This window comes from Theropithecus gelada, chromosome 17 (genome assembly GCF_003255815.1).
Source record: "Theropithecus gelada isolate Dixy chromosome 17, Tgel_1.0, whole genome shotgun sequence".
NCBI classification, from domain to species: Eukaryota; Metazoa; Chordata; class Mammalia; order Primates; family Cercopithecidae; genus Theropithecus; species Theropithecus gelada.
The window spans coordinates 49,253,144-49,271,544 of record NC_037685.1 but is presented as its reverse complement, the minus strand read 5'-3'; the positions used below and the strand labels follow the sequence as shown (position 1 = coordinate 49,271,544).

General features: G+C 51.3%; 1 protein-coding gene across 1 annotated transcript in view; it reads right to left on the bottom strand.

Annotated features, from left to right (window-relative positions):
- Window positions 1–2,123: 2,123 nt before the first annotated feature.
- COL4A2 (collagen type IV alpha 2 chain) overlaps window positions 2,124–18,401 on the bottom strand; it is a 197,967-nt gene continuing 181,689 nt past the window's right edge. The window contains exons 41-48 of the mRNA XM_025364401.1: window positions 13,417–13,533; window positions 11,922–12,083; window positions 11,744–11,842; window positions 11,229–11,375; window positions 10,953–11,069; window positions 8,800–8,991; window positions 6,867–7,153; window positions 2,124–3,217 (exon numbers count right to left, since the gene is read on the bottom strand). Of these exons, the coding sequence (XP_025220186.1) occupies window positions 2,960–3,217; window positions 6,867–7,153; window positions 8,800–8,991; window positions 10,953–11,069; window positions 11,229–11,375; window positions 11,744–11,842; window positions 11,922–12,083; window positions 13,417–13,533 (1,379 nt within the window). The 3' untranslated portion in view covers window positions 2,124–2,959. The remainder of the gene's footprint in view (window positions 3,218–6,866; window positions 7,154–8,799; window positions 8,992–10,952; window positions 11,070–11,228; window positions 11,376–11,743; window positions 11,843–11,921; window positions 12,084–13,416; window positions 13,534–18,401) is intronic.

Sequence of the window (18,401 nt, the reverse complement as noted above, 5' to 3'; positions counted from 1 at the left end):
AACCCATTCAGGCCATCCTTGCCAACTTGCTCTTTTTGGATGGATTAAAGGCTGATGTGCTCTCCAGGGGCTTGTGAATCTTCTGGGTACCCCTACCCAGTCAGGATGGCTGCAGATGCATTTTTATGCACATTCCAGCAGCATCTCTGCCTGGGGTGCTGAAAGTCACTGTCTGAAGCAGTTGGGAGGCAGAAGTGATTCTGACTTTGGGGCACCCACCCTCTGGAAAATGTGGCACATCATTAGTGGATGGTTCAAGCACGCTCAGCTCTCAGGGGGCAGTTATTCCTGGCACCAAGAAACTAGCCTGGAAAAATCGGTCTTATGCAACATGCAGGGTCCATGAAGGACAGAGCTCTGATTTTCAAGGTGTGGGATAGCCAATGGTTCGATTCCAGATGAGGCATCTCCACTCGCTATACTTCAGCGGGATCGTGGGCTCCTTGGCACAGATGTCGGGGTTATGAATTGTGATTGGTTTATATTTTATAATCCACATTTTGGAAACCAATTGTGTTGAGGATCTTCGTCTTCTCATGTATTTTAGGTCTAGGGTGAAACATTTCTTTGATGTTTAACACTGGGTACTGACGCTGAAGTGTGACCGCCACACAAGGTATCCAGCCTACCCCAGTCGAGCAGGGGTCTTCAGGACCGCAGCATACTTTGTGGTTGCCTCCTTGGCAGTGGGGGTGGAGTCTAGAATGAATTGCTGCTTCCCAGCTTCTAGAGTTGCTGTGGTTGCAAGCTCTGGTCTCTTGATCTCCGTCTCACACGCTCTGGGCCCACCGTTTTGCTGCAGCTATTGCCGTGGTGACCGGCCACGTGCAGGTGTGGCCTGACACACCGTGTCTCAGCTCTGCCTGGTCCTCTACCACCTCTACCTGGCATCTGGCAGGAGCCCGCTCAGCCGTGGTGTGTGGCGCACCCGGGAGTGTGAGGGAATTAACACCCTCAGGCAACCCCCGACCAGTCGAGACCACAGCTGATGAAGAACACTTCCCTTTCCAAGCCATGGCTGGACCATCTGAGGCTCCTTCCTTGGTGGATCCCAAGCAGGATCAAGCCTAAACCATCCACAGTGGTAACCCCCTTAGTCTCACATCCTTGAGTTGGCTTTTCTTATTCTTGGTTTCTCCCCCTCCAGGTCCCACTCAGGCTTCCTGAAATCACCTTCCCACATAGCCCTGCTCTGTAGAGGTCCTGGCCTCAGCCAGCTTCTGGGGGAACATGAGCTACGGCAGCTGTTTATCTGTTTCAAATAACATTATAAGGTAGGATACTTATTTCATAATGTGAACATTTTTCTTAGGAAAACTTCAATTTGAGCTTGCATTTCAGAGAGTCAAACTCTGTGAGCTGAATCTCGGAGACTGTTTCTTTGAAATACTGAGCTTTGACTTGGGAAGTTATGTGGGAACTTTTTTTTGTAGACATGGGGTCTCACTATATTGTCCAGGCTAGTATCAAACTCCTATGGCTCAAGTGATCCTCCCACCTCAGCCTCCCAAAGTACTGGGATTACAGATGTGGGGCACTGCACCCAGCCTATGTTGGAACGAATTGAATGACTTTGGAAATACATTTGTGAAGTGCCCTTTCTCCAAATTCCCACAAGTGCTGGTTGGGGTGTTTTTATTCTTTCTCTTTTTTTTTGAGATGGAGTTTCACTTTTGTTGCCCAGGCTGGAGTACAGTGGCACAATCTCAGCTCACTGCAACCTCTGCCTCCCGGGTTCAAGTGATTCTCCTGCCTCAGTCTCCCGAGTAGCTGCGATTATGGGCGCCGGCAAATTTTTGTATTTTTAGTAGAGATGGGGTTTCACCATGTTGGCCAGGCTGGTCTTGAACTCCTGACCTCAGGTGATCCACCTGCCTCGGCCTCCCAAAGTGTTGGGATTACAGGCATGAGCCAGCACGCCTGGCCTGGTTGGGGTGTTTTCTGTAAGCATTAGTGAGTTATAAACATAAACACATTCCCTGAGAAATGGCTGCAATACCACAAATGGGTTCAACTCTACTGAGATGGATAAAAACAGCAGCATGGGTGGACGCAGTGCCTTGCATTCATCAAACGTTTTGCTCTGTGAACACGATAAGATTAAGGCAGTCAGCAACTTGGGGTTTAAAAATATTCAAAACTAGTTTTATTTTGTAGTCGTTACACAGGAGGGGGTAGTCAGAAGAGCACAGCTCACCCCCAGCAGTGGAGGGGTTAGATGTCAGGGACAACGTGGGGCAGTGGGGACAGCACCTCCGACCCTATGGGGTGTACCTTCAAGTAGCAGGGCTGACAATGACGCCTAGAAAGGTCTCCACTTCCGCCTGAGTTTGGCCAAACCCAATGGTCTACAGGGATGTGGCAAAAGAATGACCGACCGCTGTGTGATTATCAGTGTTTTTTACAAGAAAGAGCACAGTTTTGCCTTGAAGATAATTCACATCAACGGTATTTGGGAGAACACAGAGCTGGCATAACATTGGTGTAGAAAGCAGGGCTAGGCCCACCCACAGGGCCCTCATGTGGGGAGGGGGGCCTGAGCCCCTGAGCCCCTCGAGCCTCTGGCCACGGCTGGCTGCCTGTGTGCTGTTGTCTCGTCTATCCCACCCCGAGAAGTGAGTTGAACAATGTGAGTTGTCTGTGGCGTTTGAAAGTGCAGTGGTTACATGGGTGTGTGCGAAGTGGTTAGCTGTGCCTCCAGGCGGTACATCTAGCAGGGGTAACGGGGGCCAGGGTTGCGCCTGGCTTTCTATGGGCAGGGTTTGCCCTGCAGGGGTCCCGAGTGCTTGCACCCGCTTGATGACAGTGGCTGGCAGGTCTAAGTGCTGCTGCTGGATGCAAATTCCTTTGGTAGACTTTTTTTTTTTTTTAAGAAAAAATAAAACCAATTTTTGGGTTGGCACCTGAGGTAATAAGTTAAGAATAAGCACCAAAATGGCCCTTCCTGGCATGCGCCGGCTCACAGGTTCTTCATGCACACCTGGCAGCGGCTGATGTGTGTGCGGATGAGGCCGGCCTTGAGCGTGTCAGCGGAGGGCGAGCCCTGGAAGCTCTGCTCGGGAATGGTGGTCAGCCAGAAGCTGTACTTATTGGCGTAGTAGTGGCAGGTGCCGCGGCCTCCATTGCACTCGATGAATGGCGTGGCGCGGAAGTCCTCCAGACAGCTGCCCGGTGACACCAGTGACTGGCCGCCGCCTTCGTCTCCCGCCGCCGTGTGCTGCACAGAGAGGGGGCAGGACAGGGTTAGGAATCACAGGCTGCAGGTGGCACGGGGTCAGGGCACGGCCCTCTTCTGTGCGTGTGTTTTTACTGAACAGCAAACCATGACCATCCGTCGGTGTCAATACGGACATGCGGCATCCTCACGAATGCACCTTCAGCAAGAGGGGGTTGGTGAAATACACCCGGGCCCCTGCAGGAGGCAGCCCCAGGCACGAGGATGTGCTGCGGAGGCAGGTGCGTGGACACTTAATTCGCAGCCAGGCTGGCCGTTCAGTGGGAACTAGAGCAGGGACAGCAGGTGTGAGCCGCAGATGCAACTGACGACATTTCAGTAACAAAACAAACCATCTACCTAATCAACCATTCAGATAAAAATACCTGGCAGAAGAGATAACACAATGTTTACTCTTTTTAAAAGAAAAAAATAAAATTAAAACGGAGGCTAGCATCTGAGGCTAATAAGTTAAAAATAATCACCCAACCAGGCCTCCCAGCCCCTTCTCTGGAAATGCTGATGATCAGGGAGGAAAGGGAAGTGGTTTTAGTTATTTCTAAAAAATCTGTACTTGCGGATTTTTCACAATAAATATGTATTGCTTGTGTAATTAAATAATTTTTTTTCAATCAGAGGTTGTTAAATAGTTAGTTGATCCTGAGGCTGGCTGGGAGGTGGGTGAGGTCTTCAAGGGAGCCGTATTTCTTTTTTTTTTTTCATTTTAAGGTTCTACTTTCTGTTGGGTCAACATGTTTAGCCTTTATGGAACTGCACGGCAGGCCTCCTGGGCCCCACAGTTTGTGTATAAGTGCCATTTGGCTTGGCCGAGCAGGCTTTGAGGGGTAAGTGGGCTTCGGAATATCTCAGTTCAGTTTGCGGGGAAAAAGGGGCTGTACTATGATGTATTTGGGCAGGGGCCCTAGTTTAAGCTTTCCTTTAAACACACACAGAAACCAAAAAACCTTTAAAAAGTGTTCTGCTCACAGAAGGCAGAAGCCTGTCCAGCCCTGAGCTGCCTGCTCTTGTCTGCTAATGAGCAGGTAATAAGAAGTGGAGACGTCCTCCCGGGCACCTCTGGCTTCACTGCAGTCTGAAGGAGCTGAGGCCGTGCTGGGAGCTGCCCAAAGCAGACACCTGGGACTCCCAGAATGAGCTCAGAAGGGAGCGCAATGTGTGAAGTCTTAGAGGCTGGTGCAGCCAGGTAAGAGCTGAGTTTGCTGCACACACACGGTGTACACTCATGCACACACACAAATGCATGCATGCACACCCATGCATGTACACACCCCTGTGCACACACGTGCATAAGTGCACACAGTGCAGGCACACGCACCCTTTCCAATGTGCTCCTCTCAGTGGGCAAGCCTCTGGCTTTGGTACTCACAGCAGCTCATATATCTTAAGAGAACTGCCTGGATGAGAGGCTGACCTGGAGAAGGGGCTGTGAGGGCTCCAGATTGTAGCCAGAATTGAAAAAAGAGGAACTAAAATAACGGCCAGCTAGATACTGTAGCCTCCACCAGACCAGCTTTGAGAGAGGCCACCGAGGGGAGGGGAGGAAAATGACTTTTGCTGCTGCAGTCTGCATCCGGGGCTCTGCCCTCGTCCTCCGTCCCACGTGGTGCTCGCTTGTAGAGAATGCAGAAAATGCATCCTCTGGGGCCACCTATCCTCATGGACAAAAGAAGGGTGAGCCGGGTGCTAGCCTTGGCACTGTTCTCGCCTTCTGTGCATCCACTGGGGACAGTGGGGCAGTTGCTCTCAGCCGAGCTGTCCTCTCCTCTCCAAAGTCAGCTCTCATTATGCTGAGATGCCAGCAGCCCTAGCGGCACCATACGCTTGTCACTACACGGAAGGGATCAAAGAGTATTTAAAGCACAGACGAGGCACACAGCTGTCTTGGTTTAGGTCCTGTCTCCTAGACAGCAGTCAGGACACATCTGGAGGGGGCACATCTCCAGTACACAGATGTGTCTGCTCACTTATCCATCGTCAGGGCCAGTGGGGACTTTCTGTTGTTCTCAGAAGTCAAGGTACTTCTGGCCCATCTGTTCTGACCCCTGCATCTGTCAGCAGGGTGACAGGAGCCATCTCAACCCATGCCTTTTGGGGATGTCAAGTTCCAGGCTTGCTGAGGCTGTCAGCCATTGATTTAAGCAGAGAGTTATGTGTGCAGAGGATAATGCCTGCTTATCTCATGACAGTAACTTGAAAGCTGATTGCTAATGGAACAGGGGATGCCTGGCCTTTTTGGATACTGTGTAATCATGCCCTTCACAAGCGAGAGGCTCATTTATTTTGAATTTAACAATGGAAGTTAAAGAAATAGGAGCAACCAAAGCTTACTTCCTCCATGACACAGGGGCACCCCGAAGGTCACTGTGAAACAAAAGAAGGTTGCTCCAAAGTCACCTTCCATGATACGCTTCTGGAAAGGTAGAGGCTGTGCCTGTCCCTGCCCAGGATTTAGTATCCTGTTGCTCCAACTTATCACAGCAACAATACTTGTTAAAATGCCAATACTGTTTGTCTTTTCCTTCCTTTCCTAGAATCTGGATTTTTTTTCCTGTTGTTTTGGAAGATTAGCAATCATTATGTAATTTATATTTTATGTTGTGTGTATATATAATTTGTGAAATATTTAACATGCTGGGCGTCCGATCCATGCAGCTGGAGTTATGACAGTTATAATGCCTATAAATAAACTCAATGGAAGACCCACTGTGCTCAGCAAGACTCTCTTTTCTCCCTACAATAGTATACAGATGGTCCCCGATTTACCATGGTTAGACTTCAATGAGTTTTGACTTTTCGATGGTGCCAAAGCAATAGGTATTCAATTCACTATTGGATTTCTGGTGGGGCTACGTCCAGATAAACCCATCATAAATTGAGAATGCACTTTCAACTCAACGATATCTTCATCTTACAATGAATGTGCCTGGACGGGACCCTACTCCAAGTTGAGGAGCCTCTGCTTTAAGAGGTAATATTGCAAAAGACACTACGGTGCTGTGGTCTCTTCCCTGGAGATTAAGCTAAACCTGATCTGGCCAAAGCTGAGGGTTCTCTATTTCATACCCAAAGGCGAACTGGCAGGGTGGGCGGCACCTTCCCAGGTCCTGGTTGTGCACCTTTCCCTGGATTTCAAAGTACACAGGCTCTCTGTTTTATACCCAAAAGTATTCCAGAATTTTCCTCATGAATGTATATCCATTTTAAGCCAGGCAGTTAATAGGTATTTCTTGAAGGTATTTAAGGTTCCAGATAGATTCTAAATAAGATCAGGATTCTGGAGAAAAGTCTTCCATATATTTAGACTTCTGGTAAACCCAAAGCAGCTGTACCTTTGGTGTTGGTGTTATACTAGTAAGACGGATGACAGGCAAATTCGTCCTGGTTACACTCCTTACGAAGGCCTGGTGGCAAATTAATGAGCCCTTTCTGGGTGGGGGAAGCCCTGTGCCCAGCATGTGGCTCAGTTAGCAAAGTGTAAGCTGTATTCCAGCTCTCTCTCCCTGGGCCAAGTGCCCTCATGCAGTGCACACCCTGAACTGCCCTGTCTGATTATTCTTACAAAGGCAGGGGTTCTTGCCGTGTCCCCAGCCAGGGTGTGGCTGGGGAGGGGAACTGGGTAAATGCCACGTACCATGAGGAAGGAATATCCGATCCACAAGCTCCGCCACCCAGCTGGGCAGTGTGGAATGGAGACATCCTGACTGTGGACGGCGATGGCGACGGCTGGGGCCTCACACACAGAGCAGCGGCTGATGTAGGGCTTGATCTCATCCTCGGCCACAGGCATCATGGGCAGCGGAGCCGTGGTAGACAGCCAGTAGGACTTGTCGTTCCGGCTGGCATAGTAGCAGACATCACCAGGGTTGCAGTACAGGAAGGGCATGGTGCTGAACCGCGCCAGGCAGGAGCCCGCCAGCCCTGCGGAAGGAGAGGTCATGAGATCACAGTGTCGTGTGGCTACAAGATGCACCTGCCAGCCCTGGCCAGGCCCAGGAGGCTCCGTGTCACAGACTTGCCCCAGGACACCTGGTGGAGTTCAGCCACCTACCGGAGGGCCAGGCTAAGGCTTCCCAATTTCTTTCTTTTTCTCTTTTTGATCAAACAGACTACACTGGCATTTCAGAACAGCTCTGTTCTTCTACACGTTCTCACACATACTGGGCCAAGCTGCATCAGCAGGGAGTGGTGTCTTCATGGAATAGCATTTTGGGTGAGCCTTACCTTAGTGGGGTCTTAACAGCACTGGCCCCAAGAAAACTCTGATGGCCTCCAAGGGGTTGCTCTTTGACCCCAAGGAGCCACCCCAGAAGGAGCCCTGGCCCCTCTCCCTTCCATGTAGCCTTATTGCTTCTAGAGACCAAGACAGCCTTTATCTCCTGGCCATGGTGAATGATGCGGCTAAGCAGGTTTCCGTCTTCACAGGGACTACGGAAAAGCTCAGACCCAGAGGTGCAGCCACCTTGAGCAAACATGCCTGGGCTAGGCCTGCCTCCTTGGCCCTGTTCCCAGATCTATTCTAGGCCCTTATCCTCGGCGGCCTTTGCCTCACTGTTCTTTAGAAACTCATTGTGGAAGTGGGGCGCACAGGCAGGAATGTGCTGGCGCCATGAGCCAGCTCCACGCTTTCCGGGGGCAGAACGCCTGGTGTAACCTGCACTGAGGAGGCGGAACACAGCCAGTGTCCCGGAGAGCCTTCCCGTCACCCCCTCAAAGGGGACCTCAGACTAAGCCACCTTCACTTGTAATTTGTGTGTGTTGCGTTTTCTGTATTCAAAGTCACATTAATGCCTTTTAAAGGCTTCCTTGAATAAGAGCGTGCACACGTGTCCATGGGTCCATTTTCCTGGGGTCCTGTATGGGAGAGTCTTTTTTTTTTTTTTTTTTTGTTGAGACAGAGTCTCGCTCTGTCGCCCAGGCTGGAGTGCAGTGGCCGGATCTCAGCTCACTGCAAGCTCCGCCTCCTGGGTTTACGCCATTCTCCTGCCTCAGCCTCCCAAGTAGCTGGGACTACAGGCGCCCACCACCTTGCCCGGCTAGTTTTTTGTATTTTTTTAGTAGAGACGGGGTTTCACCGTGTTAGCCAGGATGGTCTCGATCTCCTGACCTTGTGATCCGCCCGTCTCGGCCTCCCAAAGTGCTGGGATTACAGGCTTGAGCCACCGTGCCCGGCCGGGAGAGTCTTATATGAACCCCAGCACCTTATGGCCCCTGCCTGACTCCAAGTCTACAGAACTTGGGTCAAAAAGCAAGAAGGAGGTGAAGTAATTGGTGGTCTCCACTGGAGAGGGGTCAAGGGTCAGATGGGTCACATGGGAGCCTGCGGAAGTTGATACCAAGTTAAAAGGCAGGTCCCTGTGTTAAGGTCCTGAGGTTTAAGGGCTTTGTAAGGCTTCTGCTTCAAAGGCCTTTTTAATCTTTCTGCACTTCCAGGAATGTGGGTGGACCCTTCATCAGGGGCACTTATCAGCCGTGAAGGGTTTGGGAGTCTCGCTGTGGCCCTTTGACCTTAGCCACTTCCAGGCCAGCCCTGAGCAGATCATGGGGGCCAGGTGGGAGGGACCTACCCAGGTCCTGGTTGTGTGCCTTCTCCTGGCCCTCAAAGTACAGCAGGCTGTACCCACTCCAGAGCTTGTTCATGCCCACCGGGCACATGGGCTCCTGGTCCGTCTGGCTGTGCTTCACCAGGAGGTAGCCGATGCTGACGCTGCGGCCTGGCATACCCGGCAGGCCCGGGCTCCCTGGACGGCCTGGTGCACCTACAGCCCGAGAAAGAGAGAGAGAGCAGCCCCCTTTACAGCTGCCCCACAGAAACCTGGGGACCCAGCGGTGCAGGGCAGTTTCCAGGTGCGCCTAGCACCATTGCTTTCCTTCCCCAGATGTTGGCACTGTCTGTTGAGATCAGGAGACTGTTGGGAAGGATTTGATCTACACTTTGTGCTTAGCAGCATGAAATGATGGCAATGAGGGCACTGGGCACAGAGGAGGGGTCCTTTCCATAAAGGACCAGAGGAGTATCGCAGGCCAGCCTCCACCCCCAGCAGTGGCCTCCCTCCGCTGGACACTTCCAGGAGACGTGGCTCATTGCAGGCCACGCTGATCGCGCACTTGACCACATCCTGGGTTAGAATGTTCTTTCTCTGCGCAGCTGAGATCCGCCTCCTATAACTCCTACCAGGGAGCACATGGGGTGGCTCATCTGCCTCTGGCAAAGCAGCTCTGTGAACCTTTCTCCCACTGTCCCCTCCCGTTCCAGGGGACACCCATGGTCATGACCCTTTCGCCCAGGACACTTCCCTTCCGCCGTCTCTAGCTTGTCTCCTGCCCTGGGCGGGCTCCGATTTGCCGGCATTTGTTTTCAGGTGCACACCACACTACCCATAATTTGCCGGCTGTGGATCTGACCCCGGGGCAGGGGACTGCTATTGCCTTTGACTCGGACACCAATAATGCTCCCTATGTTTAATTTTTTTTTTTTGAGATGGAGTCTCACTCTGTCACCCAGGCCGGAGTACAGTGGCACAGGATGGTCTCGATCTGACCTCATGATCCGCCCACCTCGGCCTCCCAAAGTGCTGAGATTACAGGCGTGAGCCACCGCACCCGGCCCCTATGTTTAATTTTAATTTTTTTTTTTTTTTTTTTGAGACAGAGTCTTGCTCTGTCGCCCAGGCTGGAGTGCAGTGGTGCAATCTCAGCTCGCTGCAAACTCCGCCTCCCAGGTTCAGGCCATTCTACTGCCTCAGCCTCCCAAGTAGCTGGGACTACAGGCGCCCGCCACCACGCCCGGCTAATTTTTTGTATTTTTAGCAGAGACGGGGTTTCACTGTGTAAGCCAGGATGATCTCGATCTCCTGACCTCGTGATCCACCTGCCTCGGCCTCCCAAAGTGCTGGGATTACAGGCATGAGCCACCGCGCCTGGCCTTAATTTTAATTTTAATGCTGAGACCATTGGCTCAAACTGAGCTCAGGTTAAGAGAAATTTTGAGATTTTTTTTTTTTGCATGAATAGCTGTTATTTCTGGCCTATTTCATTCTGCAGATGTGCAAATAATTAAAAAAAAAATAAGACGACCGGGCACGGTGGCTTACACCTGTAATCCCAGCACTTTGTGAGGCTGAGGCGGGTGGATCACTCGAGGTCAGGAGTTCAAGACCAGCCTGGTCAACATGGTGAAACCCCGTCTCAACTACAAAAACAAAAAAGTTAGCTGGGTGTGGTGGCACATGCCTGTAGTCCCAACTACTTGGGAGGCTAAGACAGGAGAATTGCTTGAACCCGGGAGGCAGACGCTGCAGTGAGCTGAGATCGCGCCACTGCACTCCAGCCTGGGTGAGGCAGAGTGAGACTCTGTCTCAAAAAAAAAAAAAAAAAAAAGTAAGACAGGGCCTGGCAATGTGGCTCTAGTAAATTTTAATAGTTGGTTTTTGGCTACTTGTCTAATCCCGATCCTTGATGTCTACTGATCCCTGCCGCCCACTCCGCACCACTGCAGGTGTCCCAGGAAAAGGAGGGAGGCTATCCCGGGACTCGGTGCCCGGTGTTCTGCTGGGCACAGGGGTGAAGCAGCATGCTCAGACTGGGAGCAGGAGGGTGGGGCAGCACTTCATTTCTGGCTTTTCTGGGCTCTCATGTGTCCCTTTCCTGCAGACCACAGTCTGTGAGTCAGACCCATAGCACTAGGACCTGGGAAGGTCCTTCCCCACTGGTCACTCACCTTCTTGGCCAATTGGCCCCTGGTGGCCTACGGGTCCTTCATCTCCCCGGAACCCGGGAACAGCAGACACGCCACCTCTTCCTTGGGGCCCGGCTTTCCCTGGAGCCCCACGGAAACCTGCAAGCCACCAAAGAAGTGTGAGTGTGGCTGGAAACTGTGACCACGCCTGGCACAGCTGGCGATCAGCAAAGAGAACACAAGAGGACGTAATGCCAGCAGGCCCTGGCCTTGCCCGGGCAGCCCTGAGGGGCTCCAGGCCCCAGCTCAGCACTTTACCTGGTTCTCCGGGGGGGCCCTGGGGCCCCATCTCCCCTGGTGCCCCAGGGGGGCCTCGCCTCCCCTGCGGACCCACTGTCCCTGGTGGGATGGCAATCTTCTGGGGGATTCCTGCAATCCCGGGGGCTCCCACAATCCCGGGGGCACCTGGAAGGGAAACAGAGAGGCCCCAGTAAACACACAAGGTCATTTCCACTCTCTTGCTCTGAGCGCTACTGCGTTTCTCACCCGGGGAGGCCCCTTTTGGAGCTTTCCGGACAATTGTGCTTTCTAGAGATGAGCCAGACACAAATGGGCCTGAGCCGTGACTCAGCGCCTGCGGTTTGAATACTAAACTTTCCATTCACCAAGGCCCTCTGACAACATCCTAGTCGCAGCCTTGGTTTCCTCCCTGCTCTTTACAACATGTGACCCATGCTGGAGAGGATCCTGGCCGTTTGACCTTCAGGATGTCCCCAAGCCTGGAGAGGCTGGGCTGAGCCACTAGCTCTGCAGGTATGCAGACGGTCACTTACCAGGGAATCCTGGGTCTCCCTTGGGTCCCTTGGGGCCTCTGTCGCCCACTGCGCCGGCGGGTCCAGTGTTCCCCATAAAGCCTTGTTCACCCCTGGGCCCTGCAACACAAACAAGACATTAGGGACACGGAAGTCTGTGGGGATGGGGTTCCTCTCACTGTGGCCAGGGCACTGTTACCTTTTTCTCCCGGGAGACCGAACACACCAGGCCTGCCCTGGGGCCCGGAGTCCCCGGCCCATCCTTTGGTCCCTGGGGTTCCTGGAGCTCCTGGGTTCCCTGCGTCACCTTTGCTTCCAGGAAGAGCAGCAGACCCGGGTGGCCCTGGCGGGCCCCGATAACCTGTTGGCATTAGGGACAAGAAAGGAGGGTTTAAACAGGACCCCAAGGCCCCTGGGGGCAGTCAGGTGCACAGTCACCCATTCAGGGGACAATCTCTGACAAGTTTGTGGCATGAAATGACTTTGTCTTTGTTTTTAAAAAATTGTCGTAAAATACATATAACATAAAAGTTACCATTTTAATCATTTTTAGGTGCACTGCTCAGTGGCATTAAATATATTCACCTTCACCACTATCTCCAGAACTTTTTCATCCTAAACTGAAATCTGTCCCCGTTATACACTCACTCCCCATGTCCCTCTCCCCTCAACCCTTAGCAGCAACCATTCTACTTTCTCTTTCTATGAATCTGATGACTTCAGGGGCCTCATATGTGTGGGATCACAGGATCCGACCTTTTGTGACTGGTTTCTTTCACTCAGCAGAATGCCCTCAAGGGTCATCTAGGTGGCAGCGGGTGATAAGAGTTCCTTCTTTTTAAGACTGAATAAAGGCTGGGCGCCGTGGCTCACACCTGTCATCCCAGCACTTTGGAAGGCCGAGGTGAGAGGATCGCTTGAGGTCAAGAGTTTGAGACCAGCCTGGCCAACATGGTGAAACCCTGTCTCTACTAAAAATACAAAAACCAGCCGGGCGTGGTGGTGGGCACCTATAATCCCAGCTACTCGGGAGGCTGAGGCAGGAGAATTCCTTGAACCCAGGAGGCGGAGATTGCAGCAAGCTGAGATCGTGCCACTGCACTCCAGCCTGGGCAACAGAGCAAGACTGTCTCAAAAAAACAAAAAACAAGAAAACAACCAAACAAAAAAGACAAGACTCCTCTTGTGCTAGGTGCGTACTGACTGCATTTTGCTTCTTAATTCCTCCGTTGATGGACACTGGGGTTACTTTCAGCACTTCGAGCTTGTGAATAGTGCTGCTGTGAACCCTGACGCACAAATGCTTGTTTGATGGGTGACTTCATCTTTACGCCATCTCTTTCCAATATTCAGCTCATTTGTGATTAGGATATGCAAATTAAATTTAATATTTGTCTAAACACAATACAGTGAGGAAGAAGAAAGCCGTTCATATTGCATGTTTCTGAGTCCCCTGCAGTTTGAATATCTGCTATTACAGCAAGTAAATGACATGGCCTGTGTCTCGGCTTCCCGGGAACCAGGTCGTACAGGTGATGGAAATGACACCGGAGGACCATGATGGCCCCTGCCCCTTTGACCGGAGTCTGGGCACGGTGTGGAAATGAACGTCTGTTCTCCCCCTAGATTAAGTGGGCCATTGCCGGCTCCTGCCCCTAGAGATGTCGAAGCACAGATGCATAAGTCCTGCTTACCTTTCAGGCCAAATATCCCTGGCGCCCCTTTGTCACCAGGTGCCCCAGAGATGTTGGAAGGGGGCGTGATGCCAGGGAACCCCTGAAGTCCTGGACTCCCAGGTGGGCCTCGTTCCCCTTAGGATGAAAACAGAAGACATTATTTTCAGCATTAGCACCCAACTTTTCAAATCTACTGTTTTCCCTCCACACCATCACCTGCGGTGGACCAGAGCCTAGTGAGTGAGACAGTGATGGGAGGCGCCCTCAGGCCAAGGATCATCTCATGATGGGGCTGGGGAGGCTCTCAGGGTGGGGTTGGGGAGGCAGGGGCTGTGAACCCCTCCTCCAACTCCAGCCTTTCTCCCTGTGAGGAGCCCTCCACTGGGATCCTTCTGCCTGTGCTCCACTTCCCCAAGGCACTGCCCGATCATGATTAGATGGAGCCTCAGCCCCAGGCGTGGCACAGCCGCTCAGACTCTGATCCTGATACATGTGGACAGTGGTCAGCACACGTGATGGACGGAAGGTTGAAAAATTGCTGCAAATGAGGCTTGCAATTGACATCAGTACGGTCAACCCTCCCTGTGGCTGTCCTCCAGTGCCTTGGATCCCAGCTTGGACAAAGTGGGTCCTCATTATTCACAGATTCTGTATGTCCCAACTTGTCTGCTCACTAAAACTCACTTGGAATCCCCCCCAAATAAACACTGGCATTCACAGCTATACACGGAGGCAAAGTGAGTCCCAGCTGAGGTCCAGCAAGGTGACATTCCTGCCTTCTTGCTGCAGCTCATACGGTACACACATGTCCTTGTCTTGGTCTCTGTAGTGCCCTGTTTTCCACATTTTTGTGCTTTATGCTGGTGATTTTGCTGTTTCAGATGCCCCCCATGCATTGTGTTGAAGTGCAGCCTAGTGTTGGTAAGTGCAAGAAGGCTGTGAAGTCCCTTATGGAGAAACACATATGTAAGAGAAGCTGCGTTCAGGCACGAGTGAGAGTGCATGTTGAGTGTTCATGAATCAGCAATCCACACTAAACGAGGTGCCGTTACACAGAAAACCAGGTTACATATTGATCATTGATAAACATCTTGTGAGCAGAGGCTTGCAGGAACCTAGCCTTGTATTTCCCCTAGGAGCAATGGTTTAGTATTCACAAAGTCAGTGTTCTTGGTGACTTCAGAACATAACTACGGTGAGTAACGAGAACCAACAGTTTTTGGGTCAAAGATTGGAGCTCTTTGGCACTAGTAGGGGAGTAAGAGAGAAATGGCCACATAAGGAAATCTGTGGAAATTCCACTCCTTCCTGTGCTGTCAGCCAACAAGACACTAACGGAGCTTTGTGTGCTGTAGGGCAGTGGTGGGTAGAAATCAGTGTGGACCTGAGTCTGGGCGTATTAAGTCTACTTTCTCTCCTAACCACCTGCAGTCTTTTGTTTTTCCGGAAGGGCTGGGGACCAACATTAGTATTAGAACCCTGCAAAATGTCCGAATGTCCAAGTGGGCAAGGAGAGCGTCATTTCCGCTCTGCAGGAGAGTGAGCTGGGCCAAACAGTGCAAATCTATAAAAATGAGAAAACATAGCAACAGTGGTTTTCTGTTTCCTCTCTGACTTTACGACTAATCTATACCCATCAGTAGCAGGAAGAGATTTTCCCTTTGGAAGATCCTGGTATCTATTATCCATCCCATGGGAAAGGATTCCATTCATGCGTGCTTCCAAGTAGGACAAAACAAACAGCAGGAGAAATATTGAGAGGTGAGGCTTGTCTCACAAATCACAAACACGCAAGTGGGTTCATTAGCCCTGAGGGCATGAGTGAGCCACCATCTGTGGTTTGATATAAAATGACACCAATTGAACTGCTTCTAGCTATTGTCACAAACTCCCCGAAACAGATGGTGAGAGTCAGTAAATAATGGCAGACTCCTGAGTTAGATGATCCAGTGCAATCCCCAGACTGGCAGATTCCCACGAAAACATAATTAACTTAACTGCAGTGATGAGGACTCTGTTAATGAGAACATTTAGCAAACATGAGTCAGTTTGCTGGAATCTAGATGAAAACCACCAAGATTTCTCAGTAGCCCCCACGGATCGTCCTAAGTACTGACATAAAAAAGTCTCACTAACAGGGGTTCCATGAAGGGCCATGTTGCGTGACTCAAGGCCAAATCAGGAACTGATGCTTGAATGTCAGCTGCAGACACAGGTGAGGTTGCAAATTCTAGCTTCAGTGAACTGTGATATGGTTCGGCTGTATCCCCACCCAAATCTCATCTTGACTTGTAGTTTCCATAATCCACACATGTCGTAGGAGGGATCTGGTGGGAAGTAATTGAATCATGCGGGTGGCTATCGTCATGCTGTTCTCCTGATAGTGAGTTCCCACGAGATCCGATGGTTTTATAAGGGGCTTCCCCCCACCCTTTACTTGGCACTTCTCTCTCCTACTGCTAGTGAAGAAGGACGTGTTTGCTTCCCCCTCTGCCATGATTGTAAGTTTCCTGAGGCCTCCCCAGCCATGCAGAACTGTCAGTCAATTAAACCTCTTTCCTTTATAAATTACCCAGTCTCTGGTATTTCTTCAAAGCAGCATGAGAATGAACTAACACAAATGAGGTGCAACTCATGCAAAGGAAGATAATGGATTCAAATTATTCCCATATTTTCAGAGAAGAGTGTGTATCCTGAATGACATTGTATCAGTGTGTGAACATCATCATGGAAAGTCGTCTTTCCCTCATCACTAGCCAGAGGCAGTGGCCTCATATGCCAAGGCCCAGTGGCACTGGGCAGTGTCTGCTCTGGTCTCCAGGACCTGCTCTGAAGTCATCAGCTCATGGGCCCACTGTGATGTTCGTGCAGGTCGAGGGTGGGGGCATGGCTTACAAAAGTCAATATGCCTCACGGTGGCTTGGAAGCCGGGGACACCGTCCAGGTCCCTGGGATGGAATGCAGGGAGTGCCACAGGAGGTCACATAGAGTTTAGATAAATGGGTCCCACACAGATCAAATGTGTAATAAGGCCATCAATGTTACCTTAGGGGTGTTCCGAGCTACATATAACTCTCCACTGATGTCAGAAAATTATCCTACAATTTCACAATATTCTTCTCCAACAAGTATTTGTTGAGCACTCACTCAGGGACAAGCATTTTGCTGAGGTGTAAGTGGAAAATAAATGAGGAAAATTTCTGCCCTCGGGGATGGAAATCTTAATTTTTTTTTGTGGTCAAGTACAGGGCCTGAACATCATGCTGTGTGTGAATCAAACTTTAAAAATGCATGGTCATGCGAAATGCCAGCAGCTGTGCTCTGTGACCCCTCTCTACGGCCCACTGTGTGCACCCTGTCGAAATCCCATCTCAGTTTCCTCTGCCCCTCCCTGTGCCGGATCTCCTCTCCACATCTCCTGGCCAAGTCTTCCCCATTGCTGAGTTCCCAGATGGCTTTCAGGTGACAGACTGGTAAAGTGATCATCATGACACTCTGAAAACAATGCTGTTTCGAGGCCTTTAAAAATAGCAGACATTTATTGCTGGCCTCCTGTGTGCAAGAGCTTTACCTGTAGTATCTCATTGTATCCTCCCAACACTCACAAGCACATTTTTATTCTCATTTTACAGACAATGCCAGAGGCATTCAATACCATGGCCAAGGTCACATGGTAAAAATATGGCGCATGTGAGATGCAGAACAAGAACCCAACAGGTGTCTGATTTAAAGGTCATGGGCATGGTCAACTCTACTGTTGGGCTCCTGGGAGGCTTATGCTGGTGGACTGACCCTAGATCGTCACCCTTGACTGAGGCTGTGCTGGTGGACTGACCTAGATCCTCAGTCCTGAGTGGAGGTTGTGCTGGTGGACTGACCCTAGACCCTCAATCCTGGTTGAAGCTGTGCTGGTGTACTGACCTAGATCCTAACCCCTGAGTGAGGCTGTGATGGTAGATTGACCTAGATCCTCACCCCTGACTGAGGCTGTGCTGGTGGAGTCACCTTAGATCCTCACTCCTGGGTGGAGCTTCTGCTGGTGCGCTGACCCTAGATCCTCATCCCTAGCAGAGGTTATGCTGGTGGACTGTCCTAGATCCTTACCCCTGACTGAGGCTGTGCTGATGGACTGACCTTAGATTCTCACTCCTGAGTGGAGCTTGTGCTAGTGCGCTGACCCTAGATCCTCACCCCTGACTGAGGCTGTGCTGGTGGACTGACCCTACATCCTCATCCCTGACTGAGGTTGTGCTAGTGGACTGACCCTAGATCCGCAACTCTGACTGAGGTTGTGTTGGTGGACTGACCCTAGATCCCCATCCCTGGCTGAGGCTGTGCTGGTGTACTGTCCTGGATCCTCACCCTGACTAGGGCTCTGGCAGCACCATGCAGCCTCCCAGGATAGTCTGGCTCCTGTTGGCAGCACCCCTCCTCTTTCTCCTATCTTCAGATCAGTGCTGTGGAGCTCTGAGGCTAGGGGATTCCGGAGTTTCTAGCTCTTGATGAGGGGAGAGGGCAGGCAGCAGATCCTGGAGAGTCAGATGTGATCTGCAAGCCTTGAGATATCCCTGCACCCCAGGAAAAGTGAGGGTTGCTGGCCTCCTTGGTTCTGACTTCCTTTCCTGTGGGTGTCTGGTTCTAGCTTCATGGGGAGTTGGCACTAGAAAAACTCAGGCTTTTGTGCATGGAAGCCAGAGTTTTTGTTCCCACCATGGAGCCCAGGGTGCCCGGACTGTCCGTTCAGGTGTGCTGCCCCGCTCCCATACCTGAGCCAGGAGATGCACCTGGTCAGGCTGGTGAGGTGGGTGGGGTGGGGGAGAGGCCCACTGATCTCAGAAACAGACTCTGGGGTTGTGGGCTCATGCACAATGAGACCACAACACGCTTAGCACACTGGCTCCCAGGAAGGTCCTGGTTTCTGTTTTTATTTAGGAATGTTTCTCACTGCCATTTAGACTTGAGCCCACCTTGAATGGTGAGCAGGGAGGCTATGGGGTGGGAAG